This window comes from Natator depressus, chromosome 5 (assembly GCF_965152275.1).
Source record: "Natator depressus isolate rNatDep1 chromosome 5, rNatDep2.hap1, whole genome shotgun sequence".
Classification (NCBI taxonomy): Eukaryota; Metazoa; Chordata; order Testudines; family Cheloniidae; genus Natator; species Natator depressus.
In genome coordinates, this window is record NC_134238.1 from 50,945,336 (window position 1) to 50,961,619 (window position 16,284).

Here is a 16,284-nt window from a genome sequence, read left to right on the forward strand (position 1 = left end):
AATCCACATTTTAACAACAGTTATTTCACAGCTTACTAACATCCCTCCAAAAGTATAACAACAGTGAGCTTGACTTTGTGTTCATTATTCTCTTTCTCACACAGGTGATTTTAATCTTATCCTATATTTGTACTGTAGCTTGTGTCAGGACTGCAGTGTAATTTGCAATGCATTTTATATTCATTGTATATTTAAATTTATTTATATATAACATACAAAACAGCTTATGAAATGAATAAGTAAAACTAGATTGGAGGGTAGCTTTCAGTTGAAGCTAAAGCTCCAGAGGACACTGTTGGCTAACGCTGCCTGCACTTCCTTGGGTACACTACCATTCCCTTCACTGGTCACTGTTGGACATCTTGTGGGCTGCATAGCCTGGTAGAAGGTACTTGTGGACCAGGTACCCATCTGAATGGGGTCTCCACTATATGGGGTGGAAAGGCAGTGGAGAGATGACACGTTGGAATGAAATCAGACTTCTGGATTAATCTTAAATTTTACTACAGTATAGATTTTAGGAGGCTAGTTGCATCAAATTTCAGTGGTCATTCTTTATGCAAACTGGAAATCCAATCATTACATTAGACTGCATTATAATTGTAATACAAATTGAACTGCAGCCCTGATACAGGCTACACTCCTCCTCAAGTTAACCATATCTCATCACAAGTTACCAATTAGATACCACAAAATCTCCAAGAGATACACTTCTTATTTTACTTGGAACTTGAAGGCTGAAGAAATATTTAATTGGCTTAAAGTCCTTTATGTAGGGGAAAATGTCTGGATATAAACATATTGGTATTGTTGAATCTGGTGTGAGATAGTGCTAAATACTAATTTTGCCTTTCTAAAAATGATATATAATTAGAAATGACCCAGAGCCCAGGAGTTTGTATCTGACCTTTTCCCAGTGTTGAAGGATGTTCAGAACCAGGGTTTGGTTAGATCTTCTCTCTAATACAAGATGCTTAGAACAGACTAATTGGGAAAATCTGTTTTGACCTTCATAATTTTCTTTGTTTGGTCTCGTCTGATTTAGGGCTTGTTCCTATCAGCTTCTGAGCCCTCTCATCCTGATCCTGGAAAGCAATTAAGCATGTGCTTAATTTTAAGTATGTGAGCAGTCACTGAATGGGCCCACTCAGGTGTTCAAAGTTAAGCATCTACTTAACTGCTGTGCTGGACTGGGGCCAAAGTGCTCATCCCTCTGGAAGCAGTTGCGGCAGTGAATATATATTGTTCTACGTTGTATACAGTTAAAGTGCTATATAAAGTTATTAATTTTTATTATTGTTGTTATTAACATACTGCCCTTATTTTCACGCAAACACCTGGTGAATTTACTGGGAATTTCCTTGAGCAAGGACCCCAGGATTTGGCCTAATAATAACAATATCCATTCTAAGAAGCCAGGGAAGGAAGCGGTAGATAAGTGGCAGAGAAAGAATGACAGAACCCCAGGAGACTAACCTTTGGCTTGTTATTGAGAAAGCCTGGTATCTAGAAATATGACTGTAGCAAAACCTTAGGAAAGTCAAGTCATGGATTCATTCAAGCAGGAAAACAGCAGCCAGGAGCTTTAAGCGTACAGTAAGTGTCTGAGAAAACTAATTTTCTGTGGAGTATAACTGATAGTACATGTCATTCTTTTAATGAGTTTGGTATGGTGAACTGGCCTCCATGTGAGCTCTCAGATTGTCTGGACTGCATCGAGTATAAGTCAAGCACATGGAATTGAGAGTAAAGCACTATCTTGACTATACAGGCTCAAACTTGATGGGGGAATTTTAATTACTGCTCTTTTGCAAATTTTGAAACATCACTCTTTTTGTGAAGATCTTTTGTACAAAGTCGTTTTCCCTACCATTTCAAAGAATTCAAAGATGCCCTCTTCATAAAGAAACAAATACTGTAGCTAAAATGTAAAAAATTGCTTGTTCTTCATACTCATGTTAATGTCTACTGAAGAAGCAAAACAAAAATTCAGTCTGATTTTCATGAAACTTGCCGTGCCAATTGACCTTGGTATGAACTAGGAGAAATTATGTTTAATCTTCATAGATACTGTGCTAAATTAATAGAGTTGTACTCACTTCCGACAGCAGTGAATGCCACTAAGAACAGAAAGTGATGAAGTCACTCAGCACTTCTGAAAAATCAGGACACTTCTGTTTAGGAGCTTAAATGGGGATTTAGAAATCTAACTTGAGGCACCTGGGCATAAACATTTTGCCCTTCACTTACTTTGGAAAGTATTTTAAATAATTTTTGTTTAGCCTCAACCACTCAGAATTATTAAGATTTTCATTTGTCACAGAATGAACACTAGAGGGCATCTTTGTTTTTCTAGACCTAAAATCATGTCATGTTTTATGAAATAATAAGTCTTTTAGATTTCTTAGTGGTCTAATTATGTGCTTTCAGTGTAGATACAGTTCTGAAAGACATTCCTACTCTGTAAAACATACTACCCAAGGTGTCAAAGATTGGAAAGTCACAAACTGAGAGACCACTTTGGAAGATTAACTGAATATGCGGATCTACTATGCTGTTCAGATTTTGACCGACAAATGCACATCTCATCATGCATTTCTGAATATGCATATGTTATGCCCGAATCCAGGATAATTCTTACTCCTTGGCATCTTACTTTTGTCATGTACTGACCACTTAAGTTAGGGATGGAATTTCTGAAGTTACTCTATGCCTCCTGGCTTTTAAAGTTTAAATTCAATCCTTGATATTATTTAGCACAATTTTTGTTCAGCAGATCAATATTATAATATTAGGGACTTGTAAAAATATAGACAAAAATTGTATTAAAGATACAACTGCTTTTCCTGAAAAGAGCCTGGGATTGAGTACCTGTCATATAACAAAATAGTCAAAGAAATACTTACACTCTCACTCTGAAAAGGGTTTAGGAAATTTCCACCCATTTCACCCTCATCTCTGGGAGTGCCAGGCTGATTACTCATGCTCATATTACTGGGAGAGTTCTGGTAAATAAGATTTAAAAATAAAGGGTAAGTATGTTGTAGATTTGAATTCCTTTCCCTGCTTCATAATGTTTGTCAAAACAACACCTACACTACTCACTGGAATCTCTGAAAATGACACAGAATATATCTTGCCATCACAGCTCTGCACTACGTATATTTGAATGAATGTTTGTAATCTGGAAAAAGCTGTTTCCTCCCTATAAAACGAAGAAAATTACTTACCTGTAGTTCTTGTTCTCAGGTTAGGCCTGGAAGTTTTTCCCACTGAAGTCAGTGGAAAAACTCCACTTGACTTCATTGGGAGCAAGATTATGCTCTGTAATTAAAATAAATCACTATAGGCCTGATTCAGCAATGTTCTTAAGCTTATGCATAACTTTAAGTGCATGAGTAGCGTTCACATGCTTAACGTTAGGCATGTTTTTAAGTATCTTGCTGAATGAAGGCCTATATTTGGGGTCTCCACCACTAGTGTGTGGTTGGTTGGGAATTACCCCAAGATCACAGTTATGAGCTGCTAAACCACTTCACCAGTGGATGTTATGCATGTACTATACCTGCTGCTGAATATAACAGACAGACACCATCTTGACTGTAAGCTCCTTGGGGCTTATTATAACAATCTATAATCCACAAACAACCCCCCACACCAGCTGCCTTTCTCCCCTCTCTTCCTTTGCCACCTATGACTGGAGAGGTGTTAATGGGCCACTTCACCTTGAATGGTCCCTGCACCGCTACAGACTAGGGACCGAATGGCTCGGCAGCAGTTCTGCAGAAAAGGACCTAGGGGTTACAGTGGACGAGAAGCTGGATATGAGTCAACAGTGTGCCCTTGTTGCCAAGAACGCCAATGGCATTTTGGGATGTATAAGTAGGGGCATTGCAAGCAGATCGAGGGACGTGATCGTTCCCCTCTATTCGACATTGGTGAGGCCTCATCTGGAGTACTGTGTCCAGTTTTGGGCCCCACACTACAAGAAGGATGTGGAAAAATTGGAAAGAGTCCAGCGGAGGGCAACTTTAGGGGACTGGAACACATGAGTTATGAGGAGAGGCTGAGGGAACTGGGGATGTTTAGTCTGCAGAAGAGAAGAATGAGGGGGGATTTGATAAGCTGCTTTCAACTATCTGAAAGGGGGTTCCAAAGAGGATGGCTCTAGACTGTTCTCAGTGGTAGCAGATGACAGAACAAGGAGTAATGGTCTCAAGTTGCAGTGGGGGAGATTTAGGTTGGATATTAGGAAAAACTTTTTCACTAGGAGGGTGGTGAAACACTGGAATGGGTTACCTAGGGAGGTGGTGGAATCTCCTTCCTTAGAAGTTTTTAAGGTCAGGCTTGACAAAGCCCTGGCTGGGATGATTTAGTTGGGGTTGGTCCTGCTTTGAGCAGGGGGTTGGACTAGATGACCTCCTGAGGTCCCTTCCAACCCTGATAGTCTATGCTTCTATGAAATATGTATTAACTACTTATGGTAAACATACTGTTCCACCTTGTATTCAGCTATGACAATCTGAGTACTGAAGAAGAGCTCTGGGTAGCTCAAAAGCTTGTCTCTCTCACCAACAGAAGTTGGTCCAATTAAACATATTACCTTACTCACCTTGTCTCTCTTAGAACAAAGAAGATACTTTCACTCTAAGGCTATGTCTACATTAGCACTTCTGTCAGTATAACGTATGTCACTCAGGGGTGTGAAAAACCACCCCCCTGAGCGACATCAGTTACACTGACAGAAGCGCCGGTGTGGACAGCGCTATGTTGGTGGGAGATGCTCTTCTGCCAACATAGCTACCGTCACTCTTTGGGGGTGGTTTAACTCTGTCAACGAGAGAGATGCTGTAAGGTCTCTAGTGTAGACATGGCCTAAGCCCCTAGTTTCAGGTGCTTCTGACTTTTTCAAAAGCTAGTCTTTGGGCTGAAATTTCTTCTGCTTCCCTTCAGCTAGAGCAAGGTAATGTATGGTTGAAAAAAGTGAACACCGCAGTTTGATTCAGCATGGTTTTGCCATGAAACAACCTTTTCATGTTCGTGTGGAGGTATGAATCTGATGAACTTAAACTTCCAAGGGAAGAGTTTGCCATCTTCATCCTGGGAATCATCTACTTCCATTCTCTCAACATAGGCATTCTGCAATAAGCCTGGAGGTGATCTTGCAAGAACTCAAGCTCTAGAGAACCTACAAGTTCTGGCACTGCACCTGCTACAGTATGGTAGCTAGAGGGTCTCTGCTCATAGGTTAACTTCCATTGACTTCAATGGGGACAAAATTGGGCCCTATAATTATAATAGCTCACTATATTTTTTAGTTTGTGCTTCCAGTGTGCATAATAACCTTAAAATAGCTCAAAGTTATGAGCTACTAAACCACTTTACCAGTGGATATTTGATACAGGTATTTTGCATAGCTTTACTTTTAGCCCAAAGTTGCATGTTTTCTTCAAAAAGCTTTAAAAATCTTGTTAGGTTTTTTTTAAAAGTTATTTAAATGCGTTAAGGGTTTGTTCTATTGTGTTTTTTCACTTGGGTAACAAAAAAGGTTTTGTTTTAACAGTTAAATATAGCAAGTGTGTATTATTATTAAGGAACACTGATTTTTCATGTGTGAAAATAGCTGGTTGAGAAATAAAGAAGTAACAAAATATAACAGTATGGTGCTTGCGTGCAGTATGCTACTTTCCTTTCTGAATTAACGATGCACTGATTGCCAGATAGCAGCTGGCATGAGTATGCCTATATGCGGATAGCTACACATTCAGAGAAAAACACATTCATGTCAATGATTCAAAATACATGTAAGACCTTTCAAATAAATGCACTCTTTACTCAGTGGGTTTGACTCTTTGACTGAAACAAATACAGACGGGGTAAAATTCCACTTGTTGGAGAAAGGTCACTGCCAGGTGCTACATCACAGAAGACCTGTAGTATCCCTCTTGGGTGAGGAGGGCAGCCTCCACAGCTACTGTGCAGAAGGGCTCTGAAGTGGCTCAAAATATTGGTGGGCAAGCCATGGGGAGGGGTTACTGGATCTCTGCTTACATGGATCCAGAAACCTGAAACACCCCTGTGTGGGACAGAAGTACAGCAACTGCTACTCCAGTTTGAAGGCTGCATCAATGACTATGAAGGGGTGCAGAGAAGTTTGGGGTATGGATTATATCCACCCCCAACCACTAGGCTCCAATTTACATATGCTTTGTGGGGAGTGGGAAGGAGTTGTGAGTTTCATGCATAAAACATTTATTATAGCAATCATGGCTCTTCCTTTTTCCTTTTTAATCAAAAACTTAAATGCAAAAAACCTGTCAATGTAATATTACTGTTGAGATTGTATATGTACAAATGCCAGCAGGCTCAAAGTTTGGATTATCACATCAAACCTAATGCAGTCATCTATCACTTAACATACATTCTATCAAGTCATGTAAGTTAACACTATATAGCATAGCACAAAATACTACATTTGCGCAAGGGGACCAAGTTACGCTTGGTATGAGAATCATAACTCCATTTGTCATCTTTTGTGCATGTTAAATCTCAACTACATTAACATCTGTTTAATGCAAAGATTTTTTTAAAGCTTGTTTATATCAGAACACATTCTTCTATTAAAATAAACGCATAGAAACATCATTCAGTGACAGTCAAGGTTGAATCAGGACACACTCCCACCAATTTAGAATCCAAAAAGCAAGTTAAGGGAAAAGTCTCCTGCATTCCTTGCTACTCTCACATAACTGACAGCAATATTGATAACATACTCCAACACTCCATAAGGCTTTCACTTCCACCTCCATGCAGATACTGAAAAACAATACGACACCAACTTCCTCAAACTTTGGTGCCAACCCTTAACAATGGCAAAAATGCTTTTCTATCAACAAATCGGCACAGCTAACTGTCACACACTTAATACATTTAGGAAGTTATTCTGCCTTAACATTGCTGAGGTTGCTGTTAAATGTTTGCCCCCAACTCCCGCAGAGTCAGAATTTTACCCTAAGTAGCTGTGTAAGGCCAAATATGGTGGGTTAAGTTTAGCATGTTTCTTTCCCGTTATGAAGAAGACGTTAAAAATCATGATACAAACATCACATAGGTATAACTTATACTGTATTTATCAGCACATGAAGAGCAGCATGTGGTACAAGTCACAGATCTCAGAGTGCTTTATTTTTTTGCAAAAGGTAACCAAAAGGTGGTGAAACAACCCCCCAAAAACTAAAAAAATTGGTAATTTTGCTACTATTCTTTCTGTATCAAACCAGTTTTCATCAGACAACCCGGAAAAATTAAATTAGTGTTCAAAGTTTACTTTCTGTGTTTGGGTTTTTTCCATTTTATTTATTCACATGAAGGTTTTAAATTTCTGAATCAATGTTAACTGTGGAGTCATGACCAGTGACTCCATAATATATAAGCTGCTGTAGTGTTAGGCATAAATAGTTAAAAAGCAGCTAACCCTTGTAAAATTTATTTTATGTGATCTTTCAGCACTTTTGTTTGTTCCTTAGAGATCTACCCCTATTTATTCTTTCTGTTTTTCCCTGTGTAGCACTGAACTTTGAATTTTTGCATTCGCTACCGTATGCCTACCCCAAAGATTCAAATTCCTGACATAAATGCTTTCATAACAACTCTTGCTGGGCTGCTTTGACGGCCAGTACAGGGCCTAGTGCAACTGCATGAGCAAAGCCTCCACAGCAAGTTTTTCTTTGATGCCTGCACGAATTCCATTGGTAATTCAAGAAGTTTTGGTTATTAGTACGGCTGTCAAGCGATTAAAAAAATTAATCGCAATTAATTGTGCAATTAAAAAAAATTATGATTAATCCCGTGATTGATCGCGCTGTTAAACAATAATAGAATACCATTTATTTTAAATATTTTGGATGTTTTCTACATTTTCAAATATATTGATTTCAATTATAACACAGAATACAAACTGTACAGTGCTCACTCTATATTTATTTTTTATTACAAATATTTGCACTGTAAAAAACAAAAGAAATAGTATTTTTCAATTCAGATCATACAAGTATTTATCATGAAAGTTGAACTTACAAATGTAGAATTATGTACAAAAAATAACTGCATTCAAAAATAGAACAATGTAAAACTTTCGCGCCTAGAAGTCCTACTTCAGCCAATTGCTCAGATAAACAAGTTTGGTTATAATTTACAGGAGATAATGCTGCCCGCTTCTTGTTTACAATGTCATCTGAAAGTAAGAACAGGTGTTTGCATGGCACTGTTGTAGCTGGCGTGCAAGAAATTTACGTGCCAGATGCGCTAAAGATTCATATATCCCTTCATGCTTCAACCACCATTTCAGGGGACATGCGCCTATGCTGATGATGGGTTCTCCTTGATAACAATCCAAAACAGTGCGGACCAATGACGCATGTTCATTTTCATCATCTGAGTCAGACGCCATCAGAAGAATGTTGATATTCTTTTTTGGTGGTTCAGTTCTGTAGTGTCCGCCGCATCAGAGTGTTGTTCTTTTAAGACTTCTGAAAGCATACTTCACACCGCGTCCCTCTCAGATTTTGGACGGCACTTCAGAGTCTTAAACCTTGGGTTGAGTGCCATAGCTATTTTTAAACAATCTCACATTGGTACCTTTCTTTGTGTTTTGTCAAATCTGCTGTGAAAGTGTTCTTAAAACGAACATGTGCTGGGTCATCATCCAAGACTGCTATAACATGAAATATATGGCAGAATGCAGGTAAAACAGAACAGGAGACATACAATTCTCCCCCCAAGGAGTTCAGTCACAAATTTAATTAACGCATTGGTTTTTTAACAAGCGTCATCAGCATGGAAGCACGTCCTCTGGAATGGAGGTCGAAGCACGAAGGGGCATCCGAATGTTTAGCATATCTGCCACGTAAATACCTTGCAATGCCAGCTACAAAAGTGCCATGCGAACACCTGTTCTCACTTTCAGGTGACATTGTAAATAAGAAGCAGGCAGCAGTATCTCCCATAAATGTAAAAAAAACTTGTTTGTCTTAGCGATTGGCTGAATAAGAAGTAGGATTGAATGGACTTGTAGGCTCTAAAGTTTTAAATTGTTTTGTTTTTGAGTGCAATAATGTAACAAAAAACCCATACGTTTGTAAGTTACACTTTCACAATAAAGAGATTGCACTACGGTACTTGTATGATGTGAACTGAAAAATACTATTTCTTTTGTTTTCCATTTTTACAGTGTAAATATTTGTAATTAAAATAATAATATAAAGTGAGCACTGTACACTTGTATTCTGTGTTGTAATAGAAATCAATATATTTGAAAATGTAGAAAAACATCCAAAAATATTTACGAAATTTCGATTGGTATTCTATGTTTAGCAGTGCGACTAATCAAGATTAATTTTTTGAGTTAATTGCGTGAGTTAACTGTGATTAATCGACAGCCATAGTTATTAGTGCCTCTCTTATATGCAAAATTGCAGTTCTCTTGTTTCCTCTACCTCACTCCACCTCTGAAACTCTTTATATTTTGCCACGTGGTCAGTCAATTATAACCTTTTCTACACACTGTAACAATGAACTGATCTGACGTAAAATGTATTCTAGCAAGTCTCCGCTAATTTTCTAAACCTCATGCACAAGATGATCAGCCTCACTAAGATGCCTTTTTATTCCATTCAGCTCTTGTGTCAAGCGGAACCCAACTGGGCTTGAGGAACTAGCAACAAATGCAAAAATGTGTGCAACTTCACACTTAATTTCCACAACAATTTCTGTGATAACATCTGTAATATGGAAACTTGCTTGTCTCAGTGACATTTAAGTTAAAACCACCAGATGTCATCTAATTTTGCGTCATACTGTAAATTCCATGGGACTTAGTTAAAGTCATAAATTGGCCCAAACTCACTCAAAAGGTTCAAGAACAAGAGTGAAACTTTTGATGAAACAAGCTCAGGGTTTTGAGTTTGTAATGAAACCAGGTGAGTTATGCATGCTTTTAGGTTTCACTGCAAACACTTTTTACATAGCTCTGGGCCTCTTGGACAGATATCACAGATTGCTGCATCTGCTTCTGATGCTCTGCTACAAGGAAAAGCTAGAATTTTCATGACAGAATAATGACACCATATCTTGAAACCATATCTTAACACTATATTTAGTGAACTCAAAATCTCAATCTAAAACATGTAGGTTCTCTCAAAAGAAACTCATTTCATTTTTTTGGGAGATGGCTGAGAATTTCATTCTAGCATTTCAAATGAATAAAAACGAGTCATAAAATTTGGAATGAAACAATCCTTTAATTAATTTCTATCTTTATAGATCAAAAGCAGAAAAGTGCAGAATGATTAGTTTTTAACCAGTTATATCTGTGTATGTCGAAGAAGCAGCACAGAATATTTTATATGGGCCTAATTCTAACACCTTCACTCATCGATTCCTCATTTAAATCAACCCTTAAATTAATAATCTCAGAGTTAGCAAATTTTTACAGAAAATATAGTGCATTCAAATACAGTATTATTTTTGTAGGTGCCAACCACTAATGGTTGAACATTCATATTTCATATACTGATAAACTGTTGCTATGCTCAAAATACAGTTTCTTCTGTCATTACATTTTAATTTAGTTTTTAGGGAATTGGAGTGGTGATTAAGGATATTAGCAATGTCTTATAAAGGTGAGAAAAGCTATGATACAATGCATAAAAATAATATCCTTATGACAAATCTCCAAATTTCTCTCTTCCCATATTTAACTAGGTTTGATTATTAAAACTGTATTAGTTTGTTTTACCAATATGCAACAATGTAAGATAATTAATTAGTTTATGACTTGGATATACATTAATCACATGCAGTAATGACCATTATTATGTTCAGGGAAATATATAAATGAATCGGTTTAATAGTCCCTATTGACTATAAAGATTACTTTTAACCTTCCAACTAATGTTGATTCTGCCTGAAAGAGTTGAAAGGCCCATAATACACATTTAATTTGCAATCAGAAATGTAAAAAAAAAAAGTTTTAACAACCCAAATTAAGTGATATTTAAATACAGTAAAATATAATGCTAAAATTAAATATATTTTATTACATACTCACTTTGGAAATACTGTCCATGTCTCCTGAGCCTTAAATTAAAATAAATAAATAAATCATCATTTAGATTAGTTTTGAACTGCATTCTCTAAGAGTTTATCATTTTCTGCACTTTGAAAAGACAGTGTAACAACAATAAGCTAACATATAGTTAGTTATGTTTGAGTTCTTCCCTTCCAACTAGTCTCTCTCAGGAAAATACTTCAGTCATTATAGTAGTCTGTTAGGTTCTTTTTGCATGGTTGTGCCTGAAGTTTGTGTGGGAAGATGCCTCCTCTCTGCCAAAGGCAATCACAGTCCCTGTGCTCCAGGGCAAGACAGGCACAGCTTTCTCTGTGTGGCCCAAGGTATATATCTCACTGCAAAGTGGTAGGAAGGAGGACAGGTCACAGCACCGGACTCTAAAGTGTTCTGCATTGGCATTCTTTAGGATGGGACAATCTTACATACTGGGAAGCTCAAGGAGCTCCCCTGGGAGATGCAGCTCTGCACTGCTCCTCTCCCATGGCAGTGCCTAAGTAGCAGCCCAATATTAACACTGTTGTAACTAGAGGAAACTGTAAACATGTCTATAGACAGCTAATGCTCCTGATGGAAAAAATAACTACCTTTTTAGTGCACCCTAGACATCCAAGAGTCTCTAAAAGAACTACTGTTGTATATTAAAAAATTTATAGTAGAAAATCTGTCATACTTAATTTGTTAAACACTGAATGTATGCAATCATGTTTACTGATGAAAATACTAATCATATGCTTAGTGCACATAAAGTTCTTCCACTATCACTTCAATTGTAATTAATCTTACAACTAAGAAGTTATTGTCAGACTACAATACATTACAGCAAAAGTTTGTGATGACGTTCAAAAATAGTTTTTAATTGACTTGGAAATAATGTGCATTATTTTCAATTAAAAAATGAAGCCATTTTACAAAAAATATTTATAAAAGGTCTGGTGCAAAATCACAAGATAGCCTTATTCAAAGTAATCTAGGAAGTTCAGAGACATGCTCCATAAAGACTGTTGGGAATTTGCTATTCCTCAGGGTTAGTCTGCTAAGAGAGGTTTTGGTGCATTCTTTCCTTAGCTTAAAATCCATTTTTCTCATTTTACCATAGCCTTCTCCACTTTCTTCCTCATTCTCATTCTTCCATGCATCTTGTCTAACAATCTTCAGTTTCTGGTCTAGATTCAGGCCTGAACTATGCTAACTTCTTCTGGAATAACCTGAAGTGCAAGGCAGAAAGTCTGTGAGGAAGGGTCGGGGTTGAACCACTGCAAATTTTGTATAAATCTACAAGGCTCCTAACTCCCCCAGATATCACTACTTTTCAGAAATTATAATCTACGCAGAGTCCGTGGCTCTTCAGACCTCTCGATGACTGAACAGCTTTGGAGCGTTGTAGGATTTCCATGTCCGCAGTCTGCAATGCCCTGCAATCTACACTGTTTCCATTTCTTCTTCACTTCTTACCTGCATAGCTTTTATAATGTGTTCATTGGGCCAGACTGATATTATAAAGAGAAAAATATAGCTAATAAATATTAAATGACCTCTAAAAGTTACCTAACATGGCTTTTCTATACAGAAAAATATCATATCTGTAATGTCAGGTGTAATTTTGCAGGAAAGTTCACATTTGGAGAGAAAGAAGAAAACATTTCAAACATTTCTCTGGCAGGCTGATGAAAAACAGAAGCTGTTTGAAGCTGTTTCATGGGGATGAGCTATTAAAAGTAATGCTTGCGAGGATGGATGAATGGGTAGAGTCCAAGCGAGACAGTTAAAACTGCATGATCAATATAATTTAACATTTGGTTTCACAATTTAATACGTGGATAACAATTGATGTGGTATATTGTTTCCATATATTATTTATATGATATATAAATATCTAAATATGTAAGCACCTGCACCACTTTGTGATAAAGACATCTTCTGATTACTGGTGCTTTTGTGTGGGACTGGGGAGGAGAAAGCTTTTGTCATCTTCCACATTAGTTTAACATAGTGTACTATCGAACAGGTTTAAAAATTATATTCTGTTAATATACAATATTTATAAAAGACACCTTATTAGACCAGATACATAAGATTAAATAAAGCATTTTTGAACTTCTGATTGATGTTGATACAATATTTCTAATTTTCAAATGATTTTATATACAATTGCCCACACAATTTAGAGCTGTGGTTATTGTGGAGTTAGTCATAAAAAACAGTTCTAAAATCAGTATTCACTAGATTTGTTATCCTTACCTAAAGATCCATTCATATGATGTGATTCCATTCCACCCAATCCACCCATAGGTCCATCTGACCCCGGGCCCATTGGAAACTGTAAAAGGACCGTGATAATATATTAAAATTTATATTAATGCACGAATATATTGCAGATAATCTAATAAAACACAGTAATAAGCACAAAAATAGAAATGGAGAAACTGAATTGTATAGTCTATCTCTGAGAGGATTATTTTTATGTGATTTTCACTTACATGGTTTTCACTTCTTTTTTTCCAGCCTTTACCTCAGTTACTGTGTTCTGCACTCCTGGAGAATTCATGTCTGTGCAGAGAGTTAGCCTGTGGCCGATGTACCGCTTACGTCCTACTTAAGTACTATGGTTGGGACTTTCAAAAGTGCTCAGTGATGACTAAAATCTGCTCCTGTTGAAGTTAATGGGAGTTTCACTATTGACTTCAATGAGAGCAGAGTTAGGCCAACATAGACCACTTCTGGAAATCCCACCCTACCTGTGCTGAGCATCACAGCAGACTACAGCGCATTATCGCTGCAACAATATAAAGTTCTGCCAGTTCAGCATTTGGATTTCACAGTTTATCATTAAACCTGGGTCTTCAAATTGAGAACACAGATATTTACAGCACTTGTAGATAAACATGCAATGAATTTCAATAAATGCACTACAATTAAACCATTACTTAAGTTCTTGTGGCCTTTTTTCAAATTGACCTCTAACTACATGGTCTGCTTGCATAAATGACATCTAAATTGAGGGCAACTATAAGGGATAGAAAGAGAAGAAAGTTCTTTCCAAAAATCCAAGTTTTCATCACTTCCAGAATGGCTGGATGTTTTGCCTAAAATAATCGGTGGTGTCATAGTTAATATTTAATGGTTGTCATTAAGCTTCATATTTAACACTCAACTCAAATGAACAAGGCAGATCTCACCCTTCAGAAAGCTATTGATTTCATCCATCTATAGAATTGGTAATAAATCATTGACTGGGTCACATTCAGAAGTTTTCTTTGCATTATTAAGAGGTAGAAATATATTTTTCTAATGAAAGTTTAAGATCTGCACATACTAATGGAAGCTGATAGGGTGTACTACTGTGACCAGAACAGCATACCCCAGGATGACAAATTTAGTCATCTACCTAACAGATTTACATGCACCGCTTAAAGTTTTTACATGCACAAATTTCAAGGTATTCAAGGTGCTAAAGGACTGTTTGTACCCACTCAAAATGGGGAAGATAAGCATGATTCAGATAAGATGAAGGTCTGGTGATTCAGTGCATGAATCAAACAGGGCTTCACAGTGCAGAAAAATACATAATAGGTTCATATTTACATTAGATCTGTTGGGTCCAGGTGGTACTGCATTCATTAAAGTGTACATGTTGTCTCCAGAGTTAGTTGAATCTGAAACAAATATTATTTTAATTATCAAGATGTGACTTGAGATAAAACTACTCACCTACTACACTTTCTCATCATTCTGTTAATATTTCTCCTATGTCTAAGCCACTGTTACACAGTGGCAATATAGTGGAAGATTTCATTGTATCTCTATTCTTAGCCAAATGGCAGAGCTATGAAAAGAAATAATTGCAATGCTCCTAAATGGCTGCTGCGACTACTTCTAGACTGCGTTTATGCATTATTGTTAACATGTCTATAAATCATCAAAAATTTGTAACCACTTAGTTCCTAAAACACTTTTTCTAAAACCTCCAGATTACTTTACTAACTTTCTGCAGTCTCTGTGAAAGGAGAATTTCTCACTTACTAAACACTTATATGCTCTGGTTTCCACCAGGGCCGATCAATGGGTAGCTCCTCCTCATGCAGATTTCAGGTGAGTAGCAGCCAATGAAAAGCTCTCATTTTCATGCCTGTCAGTCAGCTAAATGCTGTCTCCTTCTCTGTCCCTAACGCTTGAAAACTTCCAAAGCTAAAATCTAGATTTTAACTAACTAGACAATATAATGAAACCTATGGAACTATCTGTCTGAGCTAAGGGTTGAATAGAAGCCAGGGCCCAGAAAATAATAAGTAGGTAAGAAATTCTTGGTTTTGAACCCTGGCTTGCCACCAATGGTAAGCACTCCTCATAGACATTTTGCAGAGAGGAGAAGGCAAAAAAGGACTGTAGCCAGGTAGACAACATAGGGAGAACATTTTCCCAAGAAAATAGCAGTTGAGAACACTTTGTCAGGGGCATCCCATCCAAAAAAAAACAATTAGTCTCTGTGAATCACCAAGTGATGAACACATCTGCAAAAGGACACATCCAACAATGGAATGACATCACATCTATGATGTTTGTAGAAAGAGCGGAGAGACAGCCAAGTAGCTGCGTTCCACAATTCCTCCACAAAATCTCCCCTTTCTCTGCCCTAGAGACAATGTAAAAAAGACTCAGAGAGCTTTGAGCTTAACAGAGCACAGAAACTTCACCATTTTCTGAGACAAAGTGGGGGCAATGGGAGACCCTGTGCATGTCCTTTGAAACAGAATTACCTCTACTTACATAGAAAAGTGAAAGGAGGAAAAGCACATGCCTGACTGAAGTGCCTTGGAATTAGGAATGTATCCTGGGCTAAAGCTAGAAAGTTTGATACCTGCTCCAAGGTGTTAAAATCAAGTCCAATGTATATTTCCCTCAAGAGCCTCACTACTTTGGTTCAACTTTCTAAGCATTAACTAACATTGGTGAGATAATAAACCCATTATATGCATGGAATATCACTAAATAGATTCTAGTGTATTGTCTCCTCCATCCATCACAAGAGAGGAGCTAGACCCAAGCATTCAGACTGGCATAAAATCTCTCTCTGTCTCTGAGACTGAGACAGAGAGAGAGAGAGATTGAAAAAAATTCGTGTTTGGCTTCTTCTGCTGTCATTAAGAAACAAGTTTTTC

At 37.3% G+C, this 16,284-nt stretch overlaps 1 protein-coding gene across 2 annotated transcripts in view; it reads right to left on the reverse strand.

Moving 5' to 3' along the window:
• SSBP2 (single stranded DNA binding protein 2) overlaps positions 1–16,284 on the reverse strand; it is a 271,926-nt gene that overhangs the window by 9,086 nt on the left and 246,556 nt on the right. For both annotated transcript variants that reach the window (XM_074952804.1, XM_074952803.1), the window contains exons 13-16: positions 14,711–14,781; positions 13,367–13,445; positions 11,108–11,136; positions 2,907–3,005 (exon numbers count right to left, since the gene is read on the reverse strand). In XM_074952804.1, coding sequence (XP_074808905.1) covers positions 2,907–3,005; positions 11,108–11,136; positions 13,367–13,445; positions 14,711–14,781 — 278 coding nt within the window. The remainder of the gene's footprint in view (positions 1–2,906; positions 3,006–11,107; positions 11,137–13,366; positions 13,446–14,710; positions 14,782–16,284) is intronic.